Source organism: Chaetodon auriga, chromosome 12, assembly GCF_051107435.1.
Source record: "Chaetodon auriga isolate fChaAug3 chromosome 12, fChaAug3.hap1, whole genome shotgun sequence".
Lineage (NCBI taxonomy): Eukaryota > Metazoa > Chordata > Actinopteri > Chaetodontiformes > Chaetodontidae > Chaetodon > Chaetodon auriga.
This window is the reverse complement of record NC_135085.1, coordinates 2230433-2252518: the sequence shown is the minus strand read 5'-3', so window position 1 is coordinate 2252518 and position 22086 is coordinate 2230433. Positions and strand designations below refer to the sequence as shown.

The 22086-nt window shown below is 39.0% G+C and overlaps 1 protein-coding gene across 1 annotated transcript; it reads right to left on the bottom strand.

Annotated features, from left to right (window-relative positions):
• Window positions 1-11014: 11014 nt before the first annotated feature.
• Window positions 11015-16199, bottom strand: cyp7a1 (cytochrome P450, family 7, subfamily A, polypeptide 1). Its single transcript, XM_076745519.1, has 8 exons — window positions 16117-16199; window positions 14801-15041; window positions 14456-14665; window positions 14080-14274; window positions 13769-13968; window positions 11739-11869; window positions 11428-11606; window positions 11015-11317 (listed from the first exon to the last, which is right to left on the bottom strand). The coding sequence occupies exons 1-8, from the start codon at window positions 16197-16199 to the stop codon at window positions 11015-11017; spliced, it is 1542 nt and encodes a 513-aa protein (XP_076601634.1).
• Between the last annotated feature and the right edge of the window lie 5887 nt (window positions 16200-22086).

Below are 22086 nucleotides of genomic sequence, written 5' to 3'. Positions count from 1 at the left end.
GAACACTGCTGAATATGATAGACTATTCAAGCTCAAGCCTCTTTACACAGAGATAGTGTCTGCCTGTCAGGCTCATTTTCAGCCATACCAGAACATTTGTATTGATGAGAGGATTGTGGCGACCAAGGCCTGCATCAGCATGAAGCAATACACGGAGGACAAGCCCACAACGTGGGGTTATAAAGTATGTGCTCTTGCGGATGCCCAAACGGCATACACTTTCAGTTTTTCCATCTGCCAGGGGAAGAATGATTCTATCACATCCCAAAATCTGACCTTCTCCTCTGTATGGGACCTGCTACCATTTGAAACACTCGGTAGGGGCTACACCCTCTATGTAGATAATAACCACACCAGCACTGACCTGTTTGAGGAATTGTATAAGAAAAACATTCGCTGTTGTGGCACCATCAGAACTAATCGGGTTGGCTATCCAAAGACGGAGGTCAATAACCTGTCCAAAAAGGCTGAGAGGGGAGACATACGGTGGATCAGAAGAGGCAAACTTCTGTTTGTAAAGTGGAAGGACACCCGTGAAGTGAACATGTGCTCGACCGTCCATGAAGCCTTTACTGGACAAACTGTGACAAGGAGGGTGAGAAAGGACGGCGTGTGGAAGATAAAGTCTGTGCCTGTGCCCAGTGCTGTAATGGACTACAACCGTTTCATGGGCGGTGTGGATTTGTCAGACTCACTGATAAAGTATGACAGCATCCACCACAAGACAACAGAATGGTACAAGACATTGTTTTACCATTTCATTGATGTTGCAGTGGTGAACAGCTTCATCCTCCACAAGGAGCTCTGCAAAACAAAGAAACGGAAGCCACACACCCAGAAGATCTTCAGGGAGAGTCTAGCAAAAGAAATGCTGGACTTTGGTGTAGGCTCAGCACCACCACAAACACCACCAGTCACCTGCATGCCAATGTTTTATGGCCCCCAGGATATTGACGGCGACGACAAGAGGAAGTATTGCCAGAGGTGCCATGATGCTGGGCAAAGACGTGTCAAGACACGTGTCTACTGCAGGAAGTGTAAGGTCCCTCTGTGCTTTGTCAAAGACAAAAACTGCTTTTTGGACTGGCACAATGCCAGATGTTAGTGTGACTGATGATCGAGCAATGCACCACAACATTTTGTTGGGTAAAGCCAAACCCAAATGAGTGTTTTTTTTTATTTTTTTTATTTATTTATATATTTTTTAATTTTCTATTGTGTTCCGCACGGATTTACTGTTACAGAGTAACAATATCTTGATTCTGACACTTCTGTCATAATCTCATAGGTCTTAGCTTTCTTTTGAGACCAAAATCATTCATACAGCCATTGTAGTTGTCAAAGTATTTATATTGTTTGATTTTTCAAAAATCTTTGACAAGCCTAAGGATGCAGAGGCTATATTACTAGGTTTCAGTATTGGGGTACAATTTTTTGCATTCTAATGACCTATAAACCCACAACCATAGCAACTCAATGTCACTCCTGTCTGCGTCTGCACAGTGTGTGCGTGTGTGTCATATACATATATATACTAGCATTCTTCACTTTTCTGTGTGAAATTGAGTATGTTAGCATATTTTATATTTCACAGATGTGTGTATTTCTCAATTTCTCGCCATGTGGCATGATGACAATATGGCAATATGAAAATGTCAGCAGCATTAGTGTCATGGTCAATGCGTGACAATTTTATTCTGTTTTATTTGTGTTTTACACAGCATCTCAACTCAGGGTTGTAAGAGAGGAAGCTTCTCAGTTTTCTAAGATATACGAAAGGTAACAGTGCTCTGAGGTTTGGCATGGGGGAAGCAGATCTTTTATTTTCAATGTATTTTGCTTATACATTCCTGTTTTGTCAAATCTGTCATGACCAATAAACCTGTCAATGTAAAAAAACAACAAATAAAAGCAGATTTGTAAGGACTGACGTTCCAGTCTGCTCATGAGAAGTGAGTCTTCACAATGTGACTGAAATAACATTGTTTTCTCACTGTGGAGAGCATACATACACACATGTCTGGGCAGCTGGCCTAGACTTGACAACTGTGTGTTTTTTATCCACAATCATGTGTATCATTAATTTCATTTGGTGCATTAGTCTGCATTCTTTCTGTCCATTGTGCAGTCACCTGTTTATGTCTGGACTGGAGGCTTACGGGGTTATTAAAGGTTATATAAACTGACTTCAGTTCAGCCCTTATGGCCTTTCACTGGCTGCCTGCTGTTTGATTAGCCTTCATATCAACTAGTGAATATAAGAAATTGCTTCCACTCAGAAGATGTGTTTAACCTTATATGCTAAATTAGTGAGGAGTTACAGTTACATAACTTAGCTTTTGGATCCCTGCTAGGATTTAATGTGCTTTCATGTGACAGTTTTAGGAATTTGCTTATTTGATCAGTCCCATAGTACCTGATTTTCTTTTTTGTGCCTATTGATCATGAAAAGTCATGAAGGCTGGTGGCATGGTGGCTGTAACTCTGGACATAAAATGTGTCATCCACTGATCACAGGGTTGATGATTGATCCCCAACTCCTCCTGTTCTGATGTTGATGTGTTTCTGGGCAAGACACTGAACTCCAAATTGCTTATGATTGCGTGAATGGAAGCAAAACTGTAAAGCACTTTGGAGAAAAGTTTGACATAAATGTATTTATTTAGCCATTCAAGTGAACATATTGATTTGATGATGATAAACATTTGTTTCTCACTGATTACAACTGAGACTATACAGTATGGTATGACAATCATGATGGAAACATTCCTTAAACAGCATAAGAAACCAACGAGCTCATAGTTGTTGTGTTGGTCCCTGTATTAAATGTTCTGTCAGTGTTTAATAGCAGATTCCGGTCTTGTGCATTGAATTTAGTTGGATTTATCATTGTCACTCCTTTATGTTTTTCTTTAAATCTTGAATTATTTTCTTCATCTTTCTGCCTGTAACTAATGTTTCTTCATTTTGGATTCATTGGTTTGTAAAAATTATTAAAATTGTGAGATTTTCACAATTTTCACAATTACCAAGGACCAATTTTTGTTTTATCCAATCCACATTCCAAACCTCAGAAATATTAAAAGTACATTAAAATTCAACATATTATAATTAAAATGAAAAGCAGCAAAACTTTGCTCACATTTGTGAGGTTGGAACTATAAAATGTTTTAACAAAATTAACTTTTAGAAACTGTTAGGTAGTTTCTAACAGAACTTGTTTTATAAACTCTTATGCTTTGTGTGCAAAAACAGTAAACTGTAAGGTAACTAGTAACTGAAGCTGTGCTTTACAGAAACAGAAATGCAGCAATAACTAATGTATGGTTAAAGAATAAAGGAGGAATAAAACTTACAACAATAGATGATTAAAGGCATATATCACCAAGGATAAACCTTTAAAAACAATGGCTGAATTAAAGTAGAGCAGTGTAACTCAAAAATTAATAAGCCTAAAAATTAAGAAAAAAAATATGAGAAACTCTTTCGCTGAAAATATGTTTTCAAAAGTGATTTAAAAGATACTGAGGGAGCAAGCCAGAGTTCCTCAGGCAGGTCATTCCACATTCGAGGAGCCCTAACAGCAAACGCTCGGCCCTCCTTAAGCATGAGCTGGGAGTCAGCAGATTTCTGCCTGAGGATCTCAGGGTGTCCACTCGTTGGTCAAGGGACAACAGTTCAATATTTATTCTGACGCCACGCCATGAAGGCTTTCAAAGTAATAAGAAAAATATTAAGATCAATTCTAAAAACAAACGGGAAGCCAGTGAAAGGTCATTGAAATTGGAGTGATGTGTGCTCCTTTCTTGGTTTTTGCTCGGAGTCTCACTGCCACATTCTGTGCTGTTTGGAGTCTGTTAATTGATGTGTGATTTATACCTGTTAAAAGACAATTACAATCGTCCAACCATTAAGAAATAAAAGCATGAATGACAACTTGAGTGTCATTAAAGCTCAGCATTGATCATATTCTGGCATTTTACTTCAGATGGTAGTAAAATGACTGCGCAACCTTGTTAGTGTGTTTCTCAAAAGTGAGGTTGGTGTGAAAGAGCACTGCCAGATTCCTGACATATGGTTTGATGTTAACTGATAAGGGACAGAGAGAGCACTGGCTCCTGGGATGTAGCTTGTGAGGTCCGATGATTAGGATGTAACTTGAGAAAATTTGCTGACATCCATTTTTTGATATCTGCAAGACAGTTTGTAAGACTGACTCTTACTGCGAGATACAGCTGCACATCATCTGCATAGCAGTAGAATAAAATGTTGTGCCTTAATATAATGTGCCAAAAGTGGGAGCATATATAGTTCAAATAAAATTTGTCCCAGTGTCGACCCTTGGACTCCACAATTTACTAAATGGTGAAGGAAGACATGGTAACAAATACAAATGAGAAATAACGATTTTGTCAACAACAGAACCACTTCAGAGCTATTCCAGATATACCAACCCAGTGCTGCAGCCTCTCTATTAAAATTTTGTTTCTCAAAAACTTCACTGAAGCAGTAGTTTGTTTCAAAGCTTCAAGGAGTTGTATGGAGACAGTCTTTGCAAGGAAATTTAGGGGGCATTATATCAATAGAGCTTGAAGAGCATTTGAGGATGTGTCATAGTTGTCAAAAGCTCATTTAAGTAGACTGGCAGAAAACTTGATAGTGTGATTTGGACAGTGATCTTTAAAGAGAAACAATTTTTGATTGTGCCTCTGACTTTTTCATTAAAAAAGGTAAAAAATTAAGACATTCCCCACTAGATTACTTACTCTGATTGAAATGTACAGGACTTAAAATCATCTTTGCAGTTCAGTGATGGTTTGGCTTAAGTGGAAACAACTGTCACATCCAGATGGGGAGGTGAGTTTTGATATGCAGGAGACAGACAATGTCTGGGGAAATAGAGAAATTGGCTACAGCAGCAAAGGTGTAGTGTGTGTTGGGGGACAGCTACTATTGATTTAGCCACTGGCTACAGAGACACAAGGTAAAATCTTATACACAAGGACTCTCAAATGGGAGTACACAGTGTTATTTTGGTTTGGCAGACATAAAAGCAGATTAGACCCTCAGAGTGATTGCATGTATTGTAAACAGTGTACAAACAGGGTGTTAATGGAGATGCCTTGTGCCCTTGTAGACTGTAGTGCAGGGGCAATTTTCAGCCCGGGATTAGTCACTCTTAAGTGCATGTTTTGTTTGCATGCATAAGATATAAAAAACCTACATGGATTTAGCTGTTTAGTTGTCATCAATTATTAACAATGAGGTGGAAATTAGAGACTAATAAAGCAAAAATGATGATTATATGCATTATAATATCATGCTCCTGGGATTTGCTTGTAGCCTGTTTCCTGTTTTGTAACAGGTGGGGTTTAGGACCCAAGTGCAGAGACACCACAACACGTGTATATTGCTTATACTGACTTTAATCTTAGACTTGGCAGATCCAGATTAGCAGCAACAAGTTCAGAGTCTCAGGTAACATACAGTGAATCAAACACCCAGCAGTCACAGGCATTATTTCCTGCCTTTGTCTCTGTCACATTAATGTTTCTGATTGGTTCCATCTGTCCATTAGCCATCCCTCTTATCTATTTAGTCCATGTGTTTTCCATCTTTCAGTTGTCAATTGCCAGGGTGGCTATGTTTGCTTATGGTGTCTTTCACCAGTCTTCCTGCCTGTGTTCCTCATGCCATACCGCAGGCCTTCTGTAAGTCTGGACCTCAGTCCACAACCAGACCGGACAGTAAGTCAAATAATGAATTCAGAAAATTTGTGCATCTGTTACTCCCCAGTGGAAAAGGTCCACTCCGTCCTGAGAGTGGCGGTTGATCAGCTTGCCAACCCCTGGCAATGAGCCAAAAAGTCATGTATTTCATAGTTCACCCACTGTATGGATTATCAGGATCACAGAAAATCACAAAGCTTGACTGTTGTTATGTTATTCTTGTTAGGCAAGAAATGTCACTTGGGTTTATTTTCTGTTGTTCTGTTGTAAACAGTTTTTTGAGTCTCAAACTGAGATTTTTTGTGAGGTTCCTGAGATCCTGAAGAGGAGTTTTTTGTTCAGACAAGAACTCATTCATTGGTGGTTGAACTGTGGGTTTTTTGTTGAAAAAAGTATGTAATTAATAATTCATCCATTCTTCCAAAATGGATGCTTCATGGAGAATCACAAAGCTTGTCTATGAGAAGAGGCGTCACTTGGGAGTATTTTCATTGGCCAACTGTTACATTATATTTCTGTACACTCTTGTCTCTTGAAAACAGTTTCTACAACTAGTGTGAATGTAGTTGTAAGAATATGTCTAACTGCCTGAGCCTTGTCTGCCTCAGTTTCATGCAGGCCCAATCACAAGAGATGTGATCTTAATTATTTGATTAAATATTTTGTTAATGCCAATCATTCTGAACCTGTGACCTTGAATAAATGTCAGATGCTGACCTTTGAGTGACAAATTTGATAACCCCTGCGGTACTGGTTTGTTATTGGTTTAGTTATTTGTATTCCTCATTTGTTCTTGAATTCTGCCTCAGTCTACTCCCTCAGTTTTTGGTGCCTGCCTGTTTTGCTGGCTGGGATGAGCTTTTTTTTTGTTATTAAAGCTCTCATTTTGTTTCTCCATCCTGCCTGCTTTGGTGTTCTTTCAGTACAACCTGAGCAGTCATGGACCTAGCAGTCGCCATATCTGATTAACTTTATGACCTCATTTTTAATCTTCTGTGGTTAAAAGATTTTTGAAGGAAAGAATCAAGTAAAGAGCATACTGAGGCAGCTTTGTCTTTGGCAAGAGAGAAAGTGTCATTAAAGCCTTGGGTGAGGAAATTCTTACCCCTTTCTAGCCTCTAGCGTGCCTTATAGCTGGCTAGGCTCTTTAACTTTGAGTGAAGATACACAGGGTGCATAGAAAACAATACATTTTCAAATATGTAATACATGACATACTTAGTTGTACAGTACCAACACTATACATATATACATATATATACACACATATATATGTATATATGTATGTATACATACATATACATATATATGTTTTTTGTGTGAATAGCACCAGTATACACACACAGTATATGCAGACAGTTTAGCGCAACAAAACCTACAATGAGCAGCAACAGAATTTCAGCATAAAATGAAGCTCTACTGGTACTATTCACACAAAAAACATATACAGTACACGTCCCCTACCTAAAACTGTCATCTCCCATTGTTGTTCTCAGGTGGTTTTTAATAAGGCTGAGGGCTGAAAAGCTTCGCTCGCATAGAGCAGTGTTGACAGTTATTATGATGGCAATCATTGGAAAGTTAATGAAATACGCCCCTGAAAATTTTTAGAAATACTACAAACACAAGAAGAACCTCCTCGTCATCTTCGGCTGCCCAGTCCTTTCCAAACTAACTTCACATTTGTCAGCCATTTCCCCCACCTTTTTCCACACAACCTCAAAAAAGGCCTCACTCCTGTATTGCTACAGTGTGTCAGGTAATGATTCCACGTGACTGACAGCTGTCACCACACATTTCTCTCTGAATTTCAAGCCACTTTGTGTGTGTACCTACATAAAAGCATTTCTGAAGAAGTGAAACAGAAGAATTGGAAAAAAAGTAAGCAGTCTCAGGGAATGACTTGACACTATCTGGAATCACAAGGTTCAAACAATGAGCATTACAGTGCACATAAAATGCATGCTTTGGAACTTCTTGGACCCTTATTGACACGTCTGACTGCTTGCCACTCACAATGGCAGCATCGCCATAGCCCTGACCGACCAGGTCAAGGCATTTTATGATCAAGTTGGTTAACCCTGCTGCATCCAGGCTGTCCTCTGCCCTCTGAAAGTCAAGAAAGTGCCCATGTTTACCCCATTGTAATATTATCAAATGACAAGTGATACTTGCTCTTTCTTCTGAAGGTCTTTGATCAACAATTATACTGAAAACCACACTTTGTTTGAATTCCCCTATTATTTCAGTATTTCATTTTGAGTCATTTTGCGTACTTGGTATTTCCATGGGTTTTTCTATCAGGGGATCATGCTTAGCAATTTCTTCTGAAATGGTTAAGAAGTTGCTTCGGTTACTTGAGTCCTCAGACTCTCTGTGACCTCTTTGGGAGATGTTCTGGGTGGCAGGGAAATGTCTGGAGAGAAATAAATTAAAAAAAATTGTGAACACCCCTCAACTTTTACAACCCCATGGTCATCATGGTGTATATACACAGTAAATGTTCAATAATAGGTTCAATCAATATGTTTCCATTAACAACATTTACAGGAATAAATCATCAATCAATTCTTACCCAGCTGCAAAGCATTGTATATCTATATCTATATATATATCTGTATCTCTCTCTCTCTCTCTCTCTCTCTCTCTCTCTGTGTATATATACACACACATAGATATAAAGAAAGAGAGAGGTATGATGTGTGCTGAAGTTCTTCGAAGAGAAAGCTTTTCTGTTGTACTTTGAGTTTAACAGACAACAGCACATGCTGCACAGATAGGTGTACAAACTTATTGATTTGCACAACATGTATATGTCAACACACGTGAACACACACAGCTTACACTTCCCTTACACAATAAAAAGCCTGTAGATTGTCAGTGCTGACAAGTTAAACAGTTGCACATTTTTTACATTGGTGTTCTGACCTTGCTTCCCAGTTCACCAAATTTAGTCTACTCACAGCATTTAAACTTATAAATTGGAAGGTAAACACATATAAATATTGATTGGAGAGTTTCATGTGAAAACACTATTATAAATAACTGAATTGCCTTCCTTCTCAAAGCAATGACAATGGCTACATTTTGATGTCCTTAACATCTGTTGTCAGCTGTTTTTACTATTAACTCCCTGTTGAGTCAGCACTCACAAACACCATCTAAGCAGCAGAAACAGTTGTGCCAGTGAGCATTCCTTTATTTATTTCATGCATCTGAATTACTTTATTTCCTATTAAAATTCCCATGAAGTCATAACAGTATTGTAGAGTTTGTCATAGAAATCCTGGAAAATTCTAAAAAATGTTGATGACTTATCCTGCACTTCTGGGTGTATTAGTAATTTTGTGCCCAATGAAATACTTTCTGAATTTTTATGACGCTGCCATGACATATAAAGAGAAGGATGTCGCTGGAGTGGAGTGTTTTTGTGGGCAGTCTCATAGACCACTTGAACAAAAACACAAAATTCTAATTTGATGCATTGATTTGGGTGAAAATGGATCATATTTTATGGGTAAAATATTTTCTAGTTTTCCCTCTGATGTCCTCCAACTGCTCTGCAGCAATTCTAGACAAATAGCTTTGTTGCTTAAGTAACCACTAGCTGCCTCCAACCAGCAGCCTCTCAATGAACACAGCCAGACCGGGACAGAACACAGCCTCAGAGATCCATGGAGGCCAGTTTGATGACAGGGAATAACATTACTGCACCAAGGTGATTTACAGAGTTTTCAGATGGACAGGTACTGTTGCTGAAGTAACCACTGCTAAACTGCTGCTTAGTGTAGCTGGCTGTAGCTGTAGCCAGTGGTCCTTTTAGCTGACTCATCCCCTGGGTGCCAGGAGCTAAACCCAGTAAGAAAACCATCTCAGTACTCTATTCCCTGATAACAAAATGGCTTCCATCAGTCACGGAGGCTACCTTCATGGATCCAGCCATGTTCACCAGTTCGCAGCAGTTGGTGGTTTCTTAAGCAACACACATGCAACATCCACTACAAGTCCCTTCTTAGCACTCTGTTTAGCACTCCACTAGTCCTTCCATGGCAACTTTATCGTTCTGTGCACACTGTCCTATCCCTCTGGATTTTGGCTGTGTTGCTGCTTGAGCGATGCAGTATGCAAATGTATTCTGTGTTCTTAAAAACAACTACAAACTGAAACGAACTGAAATAAAATAGTGGTAGAGCAGGATGGATGAACTTCTGTGTTCATGCTACCATTTAACATGAATTAAAAACTCTAAGCTCTAGAGCTTAACGGAACATGCCAGTTTTGTTGTGTTTTTGCATGCTTAGCATATTTCCTACAAGTCATGTATACCAGTGGAAACAGACAACTTTTCAGCTTTCCCCTAAATGTTTCCATGTGGTATTATCATTGATGCTGCTGTCACAAAGACAACCTGATTGCTTTGTGTTTTCCCCAGAGCCCAGCAACTACCAACAACACACTGCAAAACAAATGACTACAGCAGAGGTTGGCCTCAGGGTGGAGTAGCATTCTTTCTGTATGTGTAGAGAAATGCAAACTAGGCTGGTATCATGTTATTTTATGTGTGACTGGATACATTGTTCAATCAACATTACTACATTACATTAGTACTTACTACTTTATGATGCTAAGTTAAAGCAAAAACCTGTCTACTGCCAGATTAACATTACCATGAACTTTTCCAAGACCAATCTATTTTTAAATTGATCTGACCAGGCATTAATAGTCACATTTTCAAAGACTGAGAACTTCAGTGTCAGCTACCACAAAACAAATTAAATTATTCCTGACAGTGTAGAGGAGGCTTTGAAGCGGCACTTAAATTTATTGCAAAGTATACAAAAAAATCGACACATCAATGGGTAACAAATCACAGAATTCAAAATAATAATAAGTAGAAAAAATCTGAGATGAAAAGCAGTTGGCAGTAATGTAACTTTAAGATTTTTAGCAAATGGGCCAAACAAACACTTTAATGCACAATAACCTAAATTTCTATGGCTTAGGTTTGTTCATTAACAGGGACTGAAGATGCTGCCTTACATTTTTACTCTACAGATGCTATCCCAGCTCTAACATAGACAGGAAGTGTTTGGTTAAACATTAAACAGCTTCTAACAGTTTGTAAGGGCTCCACCGGTATGTGTAGAATACATGTTCTTCAGCAGCAAATTAAAGCTACAAAACATATAATTCAGTATATTTATACATACAGCAAAGCATCTTCATTAACAATATTAAATATACAGTATGTACAATATGTACTTCAGTCCCTCTGCATGACAGAGCTAGTGGTCTGATTTCAGCTTGTACCTGAAGTCCACATCGTAGGTAGGCTGGAGGATTCCAAGACCAGCACGGGACTGGTCAAGAGGTGGGACTTTGATAGCAGGGTCCAATAGTTCCATGTTAAAGTAGGACAACACTAGAGTCAGAAACTGCTTGATCTCATACACAGCAAAAAATCTGCCTGGGCATTTAGTGACCCCAGAGCCAAAGGGCATGTAGTAGTATCGCAGCCGTCGGCCGCTGCGGTAGAAAGCGGTTTTCTCGTGGCCTTTCTCATCCAGGAAACGGTCAAACTTGTACTCCTGCAATGCGAAGAGGACAGAGGGGGAGAGGAAGATGAGTTCTCAAGGGAGCAAAACAATTTATGGCGATTTCCTGAAGAAGATTCAAGATCATTACATAAAGGTCTTACATAGGGATCCTCATAGATTTCTGGATCGTAGTGCAACATGGGTGGATATAGGGCAATGACATCGTCTTTTCTTATCCGGTAAGCTTCCCGGTTGTCAAGATGAAGCAGGAAGTCTTCCTTGGCTATACGCACATTCATGGAAGCACTGGATAGACGCATGGCTTCTTTTATGATGCTGTCTATAGACAGAAATAGACAGAATTTTTCAGAACATTTTTATAACAATATTAGTTGTTGTGCAAATAACTTTATTATTATTATTATTATTGTTGTTGTTGTTGTTGTTGTTGTTGTTGTTACATTGATAGTACCTAGAACAGGCATGTTGTCCAGCTGGTCCCTGCTGAGCTTCAGTGTGGGGTTGCTGGGATCAGCTGTCAGACCTGAATCTTCCAGAACTTTCTGCACTTCCTCACTAGCTGCTTTCATAGCATCTGGACTCCTGAGAATAGATACAGGAACCCACTAGTAACATGTCACTGATAGGAATGCAGTGTTGTTCACTGATATCTGAAAACCTATTTTCAATTCAGCCTATTTAGGAACAAATACACCAGATCTGGCATTATGGGCCGGCCCCAGGGGGTAAGGCCTGCCCAGCCAGGAACTTTCAAAGGAGAAATAAGCATTATTATTATTATCATATATTTTTGGGCTGTGATTTATTGTAATCATTATTGTTCTTACTGCGTGTATACATCTACTTTATCTGAACTGTCTTCCAGCTTTTAAGTTATTAAATATAGCGGGTCTTTTTTAGGGCTGTCAATGAATATACTAAATTTGAATATACAATCAACGTGCAAAAAACAAACAAAAAAAAGACATTCAGTGATGAAAAAGCAGCAATACCATGGTAGCTGCTCGTGCATGGGCCCAGACTGCTGTACTGAATGAACTGCACTATGAGATAACAATCTGAGCCTGTCACTGGCAAAAACAAGCTCTGTGGACATATATTGACAGTCTGCAGCCAGGAGGATTGCATTGCAAGTCGTTTGATGGCTGCCAGCTGTAGCACTCTCGCTAAAAACTGGAAAAACTTGTCTCCATGAGTCACTTGGACACAAAAATCATGGGAAAGTACAGTCCATAAACAGATAATACATGATCAGAATTCCTACTTTTTGACTGCAACACTGAAATCTTGCAGGACACATGGACCCTGCCACCAGTTGGAAATTCTGCACACAACGTCACTTTCATTTATTGAAAATGAAATGTAGCTCAAGTTACAAGTTCTCAAGTTGATACGAGTGCATAATTCACCAATATGGTAAAAGACATCATTTTCTTTGTTCATTTTGTAGTCTGTAGTTATGTAGATTTTATAAAAGACATGTTTGTTGAAGTTAAGTTGTATGTGTCTCATTGTATTGGTTTACGGGTATAATACACAAAAATAGCTATTCAAATGATTCAAGAAACATCTGACTAATTTTTGTCATTTTGGCCAATTTTGACAGCCCTAGACTTCAATTTATGCCAATATCAAATAACACATATGAGAGAGTAGAATAAAATTTGTCACAAGCTGTCATAGTCTTGCTTCTTTGATGTGTAGTGCTGTAAATGGTGCTGATTCTTCTCACAATGTCACTGTTTTGCACTAATAACTGACTTGTGAGTTGATCACTGTAATTGTAAGATTTAAAAACACTAAAATAAATTCACAACTTTACCATACTTTGCTTTCTTATAAATAATATGCTGCACTATCCAATGACAATTGGTTATGTAAAATCACGGTACAATGCCTGCATTTTGGTACATTCCTACGCTCTACATGCTCATATAGCCAGCTGAGATGCCTTTCTGTCAGACTTGTTGCAACACCATAATGCAACTCTGCTGTACAGTGAACCCAACACAACTTTCTATCTCAAATATTTCATCTGTCTTAAATGCATTGGTGTATGTGTGCAATACCAAGCTAGCTAGCTAAATAGTCAGCTAATACAGCAAAGCAGTTCCTGATGGCATTAACTAGTTCCCAAACCAAGCTACTGCACATTCTATTAAATATTTGGGGTCATAAAACATTTGTGTCATAACAAGCTTGTTAGTTACATGGGCTGTAGTTTCACAAACATTGGCCTATTGTGTTAAACTGGTTTAATGAGTTAGACCAGCCAGTTACAGCCAAAATGAAAGTTTCATATGACACTAGTCCCTGATTGTTTAAACGATTAATCACTGTCACAGTCAAGCATAGCACAAATGAAACAGAAATATATAGATTAACCAAATCCATTCAGACACACCAGAACTCTGAACCACTATTATCTGGTGAGTTGAGCCACCAGTTTTGTTCTGTTTCCTGAGAAAACTGTCAGCTTACCTGATCATATAAAAGAGACTCCAGAAGGTAGCAGGTAGGGTGTTAGCCTGTGAAGCCCAGAGCAGAGCGACATGGGTCCTGGCCTTGCTGATGTCATTAAAGGTAGATAAGGAATCATTCAGGATCATCCTCATAGAGATCAGATCAGAAACGTTCTCCCGCTTGGACAAGTTTTCAGGATGCATCGTCTTTGCTAGGTTCTAGACATTTGGGAAGAATGTACAAAAAGGCATTCATATCCAATACACACATTTCTCTTGTATTTATATGGTCATTTCCTCCATTGATAGTTGGAGGGAAAATACACTAACCTCTCTGGCGCTGTAGGCACTCTTGAAGACATGGATGGGCAGGCCAGCCACCAATGCCGGGAAAATCTTGTCAAACTCTTTGAAGTTCTCTAAAGCGTTGAGCACCAAGGCTTTCTGAGCTGCCTGCCGAGCCTGACACTTATCTTCACCAAGCTCTTTACCAAAGAGAGTGAGATAGCCAGATGCAAACATCACCTGGAGGACAGCAGGACAGAAGGAAACCTGTTAGGACTGTTGAGAACATTGTTTTTGAGTCTAAATGTAGGGCATGGAGGTTATAGAAATGCAAACTCAGTATCTCAGTATACAGTGAACACTGAACTTGATTTTTATTGAGTCGCTGCCATGACATTCAATCTAAAGTCCAGTTACTGACCTTGTAACAGAAAGCAAAGATGCCATCCACCTCCCAGTGGTCCTTGCTGGGGCTGAGCGTGTCTGACCTCAGCATAACATCCTGGAGGTGGCCCATCATGGTCTCTATCAGAGAGGGCAGAGCCTCACCCTGCAGTGTCTTCAGAAAGGTTTGATGGAGGTTCTCTGTGGTGTGGCCATGGCGAGGGTCAAAACTGTCATGGCCAAATGCCTGATGAGGGAAGGAAGAAGAGGTTTAGGATCATTGGAGAACTCACAGATGGCATGAAAAAGTCATCTATGGAAGAAGAAATCTATCCTGACAGATCATCGTATGATAATAAAAGATGAAATCGCAGAAATCGACCTTGACTGATGTAGCAAAGTGGAACTTCCTCCAATCCAGGTGTCTCCCCTGTCTGATGACTGAATGGTAAGAGAAGGGGTCACACAGGAAGTGGATGTACTGGCCTGCGATCTTGCAGGTGAAAATATGGCCGTACTTGTTCTGGCAGCTGCGGAGGTACTGGAGAGGGTTGGCCCCGAACTGCAGAGCACAACCCAGATAGGGGATGAAGCCATTCTCAATTGCAGGCTCACCAGGTTGCCTATGGGCATTGACAAAAAAAACAACAACAAACAAACAAAAAACATTTAGCAGATAATATTCAGTATTAAGCAAAAATAAGTGCAACAACAACAAGTGTTTTCTATATTGGGGCTCAGTTGCATGTCTGGTCAGAGAGAGGTTATGAGGATTGTCTTCATTCAAACTATTAGTCCCTGACATATTTACAGGAGTTAATGCTCATTTTGCTACTAACTATATTCTGACTGATATTCAGCTATAGTGATGAAACCTACAGCCAGCTCATGGAAGTTTTTGCTTTTTGTCTGTATCGATGAAATCTTGTTTTAAGCTTTTTTTTTTTGCCATACAAAAAACATATAAGACATACACAAAATTGCTTTTGAATTACCCTACTCAGATAATCTGAAAACCTACAACTCACAAAGTATAGCATAATTAATTAATTAATTAATTAATTAATTAATTAATACATCTTAAAAAGTAACCTTGGGGCACCCTGGTGGCTGAATATAGATTTTTTTTTATTTGTTTGCTTCTATTTGTTTTGGCACTTTTTGTCTTCATTAGCTAGCCAGCAGAGAGATAATGAGAAAATTAGGGGAAAAAATGGGGAATGACATGCAACAAAGGTCACCCTGCTTGAAGTTCATGGTTGGCACCTTAACCCTTGGCGCCCTGGTGGCCTAGCAATTTCAGCTACATAAAACTACATCTTCATAGACAACTACATCTTCATTCTGAATATGCATGGCTGGTGAATACACAAAGTATGGTTTGACAGCAGCGGCTAAGCACTAACAGCACACTGGGGACATTGTTTGAGAATCAACAGCATTCCAAACAAATTCAGTCATCTTTACAAAAGCTTTTGGTTGATTAGCATACACTGAAAGCATGCTTATGTCATTCACAGTGGTGTGGTAACATTAGTGGCCACATGAATCATGCAGTGTTTTTGCTTACCTCTAAAAACTATGTTGGTGTTGGTCTGTGTGCACCAAAATCAGTGTAGTTCAGAAATTATTACTGTTGAATGTTCTAGACACACTGTGTAATATACAAGAGCTTGAAGTATTAAAAAAATACATTACCTGCGTCGTATCCCCACAGCAAGCCATAGAAGGCAGCAGAATCCCACCACTACTGCCCAGATGAGAGCAAAGCTTATTATCATGGTGATGATGTTGATGATGATGAGAGGAAGATCCAACACAGCAGAAGGCTCACTCACTGCTACTAATGCTCCACACAGATCACACTGAAAGGAACTGTGATAAATATGTGACTATTGCCTACTAGAGAGAAGAATCTGTATTAAAGATGTTTTCCAAAAGCTTTCCAATCCAGAGACAATAAATGCAACGTGACACTGCCTGTCACTACAAATTATGTAAGCAACCTGTGTGTAAGTGTCAGTGAGCAGTGTCAGTTCAAACTAGTGTAATGACATGTGGCATGTGGCAGGTTTTTATACCTGCTTTGTCCCTTAGGGTGGACCCAAGGGCGGATTCAAGCGAATGGTATGATGTCATCACTGGAGCCAGCCTCAGCACAGGTCACACACAAACAGCTAAAGGAAAAAGATTTGTCACCTTTATTTCCCTATCTGCAATAATTTTCTTTGAGATAACCCTGCATGTATTTCTGGACAAAGGAAGGAAAGGATGATTGTTTTCACCATTTTTTAGCTAAAAAGAATTTCACCACATTCTGGTGGAGATTATTGTTCAGAACCCACAGACGGGATTGCCAAGTCTGATCATTTTTTTTTGAAAAATTTCTCAATGGAAATCTGTTTACATTTGCATGAATTAAATTGTGAATTTAACTTGAAATAATGAAAAAATGTTAAAGTAGTTAAATGATCTAACCTGTTATCTCACTGGGATTTCTCGAAACAGGATTCCATGCATGTAGTGTGAGTGTGCATGAGTGTGCGTGTGACGGCCTTGACTGGAGTCCATGGACATTGTTACCTGAAGGACTGTGCTATGATAGTGCATCTGGGTTGGTAAATAGATTCAAGGTCCCTGATGTTGTTTGTGTGTGTGTGTGTGTGTGTGTGTGTGCAGGTAAGAACAGGATTAAACATTACTTTTGCATGGTGTGTGACAAGTGTGACCTGTTAAGACTTGTTGTGCCAGTAGAGATAAAATCTAGTTAATCAAGAAAGACAACATTAAAAGAATAAAAAAAGACATTAGCGTGCACTGCAGAGTTTGATTGATGGTGAGTTGGAGTGACAATGAATCACCCATCTTCCTGGAGACACTAACAATTCTCTAAACACAAAGTGTGTGAACACTTGTATAACAACAGTGATGGATCTGTAGGCAGAGGTGAAACACTAGTCAGATTCTAAGCCCAAAGAGCCATTGTCTCATCTGTGGACAGCAGGTAGAAAAGACTTGTAAATTTCATTGCCACTAGAAGATTTTGAAAGCCAGTCATTACCAAACGCAGATCAGCAGTACCACTGGGGACAGAGATTCTGAAGTGGAGCATTAGTAGTAACTGCGGTGCAGACAGACTGTGTGAATGGGTAAGGACAATCAACATCATTGTCTACAGCCATGCTAGAGGCTGTGTGAGGCTGTTGACACAGAGGTCCTTTGAGTAAGAGCATGGTAATATTTTCTCCAGAACATGCTTTTTGTGCTAGTTGTGAGATGTTTTATAATAAACTTGATGTGCTGGCACTGAAGCCCACGTGGGACTGCCCCTCCTTATGTGTGCAATCTCAAAGCTATAAAAAGCAATTAACATTTACCATGATTACCATCTATGTTTAGCATGTTAGCATAATTTTGGCAGATATTTGATCATAAACCTAACTATTGCTTCCTCATGTTTCCCGTATGATGGTGGTAGATGAAAAGTGCAGGATTTCCAAAGTCATAACATATGTCCTCATGGGTCCGTGATTGTGTTGAAATTTTTTTTTTTTTTTTTTTTTGGCAATGCACTGAATAGTTGTTGAGATAGCTTTCCTTCCTTTGTTTTTCCTTCATACCAAATGAAAAACTTACTTGTCAAACTCAGAAATGGAAATGGTAAGCAAATCTTTATGCTTGTCACCATGACTCAGCAGTTGTTGATTCAATTTAACGTCTTGAGTTTATTAAACTTGTTCACTGCACTTATGTCATTGAAATATTTGGCTGTAGCAGAAGACAGTTTGTTCACTGAAGGGCTGGAGAACAGTACAATAACGAGTGTCTGCAGGCCAAAGTGAAGTTCTGTGCAGAAGAATTAATGCTGTTTTGAAGGCAAAGGACTCTTCTGTTCATTCACTGCATTTTGGTATTCTTAGTTGACAGCATTTTTTTACACCTGCCTAAAATGTTACATATACAGTACTGTATATATATACCATACGTCTACCAGTCAGCAAACCCTGGATGCTGACTGGTGTAATCAGTGGCACATTGTTGATTACACCAGGACACTGAGAGTGTGGACATATACAAATACCTAGGTGTCCACCTTAACCACAAACTGGACTGGGCAAACAACACAGATGCCCTGTACAGAAGGGTTGTCAAAGTTGTCTGCACCTGCTAAGAAGAGTGAGGTCCTTTGAAGTATGTAGGACACTGTTAAAAACATTTTATGACTCTGTGGTGGCATCTGCAGTTTTCTATAGAGTGGTCTGCTAGGGCTGTGGAAGCTCACAGAGCTTATATATAGAGAGGGCTTATGTATGTGTGTGTGTGTGTGTGTGTGTGTGTGTATACATACACACACACTCGTCACAAAAACTTAGGGATATTTGGCTTTCGGGTGACATTTACAGAAAATGTTAAAAGTTCACAGTTACAGTGATATTATATCATGAAAGTAGGGCATTTAAATAGAAGCATGCAATTGAGCATCAATCACAGCTTGACAATGAAGTCTCATGCTGTTCACAAGTCACAAGCCATGAGGCATGGCATCCCACTCATCTTGAAGGGCGGCCCTCAGGTCCTTGAGATTCTGGGGTACAGAGTTACGAGTCTCTATACAGCGACTCAGCTGATCCCATAGCTGATCACACTCAGCTGATCTCATCTATGGGATTCAGGTCTGAAGAAAGTGCAGGCCACTTCATTTGAGGTACTCCAGTCTCCAACAGCCGTTCCTTAATGATGCGACCTCGATGAGCTGGAGCATTGTCGTCCATGGAGACAATTTTAGCCTGTGTTGTTCATGCAGGGGCACAATGACTAGATTAATGATGTTATTCAGGTAGTATGGGCTTGTCACTGTACCATTCACAAAGTGTAGGGCAGTTGTGTATTGACTAGACACACTAGCCCACACAGTAACACCACCACCACCAAAGGCTCATCTGCTGACGACAGTGGCTGATGCATAGCACTCTCCTTGACATCTCCAACATTGTTGGCAGCAATCATTTCTGCTCAGCGTGAATCGACTTTCAAAAGTTTAGAGAAGGTCAAATTAAGTTCACCTGTAAAAGTTAAAAGTGCATTTTAGGTTCATCCTGAAATTTCACCCGAGTTGTGAATATATATATATGTTATACATTACATCTGGTGCAATACCATTACGTAAATCTTGTGCAATTTTTAATTAATTTGTTCTATATTTTTTTCAACTGTGTATTAACACTGTATTATCCACATTGCAAACAGTATTGTCAGAAACTACAAATTGTACATATACATAGACTTGTGCAATTCAATGTTCTTTTCATGCAACAGTATTTCTCAAGTGCAATTTCAACATATTGCATTTGCAGTTTTCTCTTAATTATGTTGGCAATACAATTTTTATGGGCAGGAGTATTTTTTTATGGATTTTTTTTTTAAATCTGTACATAATATACATATACATAGTGATTTTTATTTCTGTATCCTTTATACTCTTTATCTTGACCCTTCTGTGCCACTGTTTTTGCTGATTTTGCTTTTTGTAATACTTGCTGGCTGTAACGATTTAATTTCCCCAGTGTAGGATCAATAAATCTTATCTTATCTTATCCTGTAATTTATCCTTTAATTTCAGTGAGAGAGAATTTTTACAGGCTACAGGCAGAAACACATTGTCATGCATGAAATCTGAATTTGTGAGGGAAAGTCCATAGTGTGGACAATGGATATTTTTACCCATATTGCAGCAGGATTACACCACATGGTGTAGGCTAAAATTAAGCTTACCTTAGCTAACGAATTAGGAAACACATTTCTGGCACCGAATTACAAGACAGAAAAATTGCTTCCACCAGGGAATAACTTTTATGTACCAAGTCAGTGTGCCAAGCTCAAGAATCACAATAAGGCTGATGATGATGACTGCTGGAGAGGTATCATCTAGCTGTACCTGCGCTCACTCAGGCATGTTCTAGACATGAATGTTAAGTCATGTGTGAGGACTGAATTGAGCATGATTGAAAAAAAGCACAAGAAATTTTTTTTTTTCAAATTTTATGTAACTTAAGCAAGTTAAATTGATCAGCTTTTATATTACAAATTTCAAGTTACTTAGTTTAAAAGAGTGTTAAGAACAGGATGACAAAAGCTAAGTTAGGCCCACTTATTGTTTTTATTTAATAGTGTTAGTATTTACAGTGTGTGCTTACAATGTGGTTTCAGTATCTTGACCATAGACACTACACCTTATATTCTTAATATTTTTATTGCAAATCCCATATGTTACTTCACACTTTTTTTTTCTCTTACTATGTTTTTTTGTTGTGCACCAAGATTCATTCATTGTATGTGAAAACCTACTTGGCAATAAACTGATTCTGACTGTGTTACCTAAACCCACTGTTAACTTCCCGTTGACCTTCCTCACCATACACAATAGTCTCCTCTCAGCACTGTGCCAGGAGGGATGAAATCAAATACTACCTATTTTTCACCAGTGGATTTCTCACAAAGCATGCAAATTGGAGCCAGCAGAAGTCTGAGTCACAGTCACACAAATGACTGACTCAACTGGCACTAAGAGATGGTTGGTTGCATGAATGGCTGATTAGAGTTTTACTTGTGCTTCCAACACAAGTTCCAATCTACACATTTTTCAATTGTTGGTTGAAAAAAAATGCTGTTCTGGATGATGCTAGGGGCTGACTCAATTACCGAAATTTGGATATGATGCTGCGAGGTGCCCTCGTCTAATACTGACACAATGACTTTGTAGAGTGCAATTTCAGCTATGAAATGATGCTGAAAAATTTGTTGTACTTTAACCTCAATCTGATTAGCCCTTGGCTAAAGTGTGTAACACTCCAAAACGTCCCTAACATTTTTCAAAACCAAACCTTTTCAGGTAGCTTCCATCCACATGTTTAGTACACAAAAACATGCCATGTGGCATGTTTTTCACTTAACTTGCAAAGGTAAGCAAATAATGGAGTTATTCACATTACATTTACACATGTGGAAACAACAGCACATTAATAAATGGAGAGGGGAAATGCAGAGAAGAAAAGGAGACTAGAAACTCTTGACCACTGCATATTGTGTATATTGTATTGTTGCTTTAGAACATAACCACCACGAAACATAATAAATCTCTCCTTCACTCACTTTGTTCTCTGTACCACAGCTCCATCTCTCATTCACTCTCAGTTCCTTGACATGCTCTCTCATAAGTCAGGGAAACCAACCAGAATTCTTAACTTTGAAACTTTGGTAAACAGTAAGAAAAGTCCAACCCTCATATTTTATCCATACTAGTGTAGAGTACTGGAATACCTCCTAGTACCTTGTTTTGTGAAAAAGTTAAACATAAATCGTACAGTGTTTGCCACAGCATTTGTGTTTAACCAGTCAGTAAGGTTCAGCTCTGCAAACCCAGCCCATAAGTTCCTGAAACATCAAAAACATAAACTGTATAAAAGGAAGCGGAAGCGCCTTTAACGTGCATTCTTTCTAATGGTCAGCAGAGAGTGACTCCTATGGTTGCAAAAAGAAGTTGGATTGTATGAACACTTTTTACTCATTTCAATTGAAGAAGTTGCTGCAGGAATGCTGCTATGGCCATGAAGACCACAGTCCAGAAAAAAAAATTTCTATGGGGACATCTATCAATATGTATTTATCTTA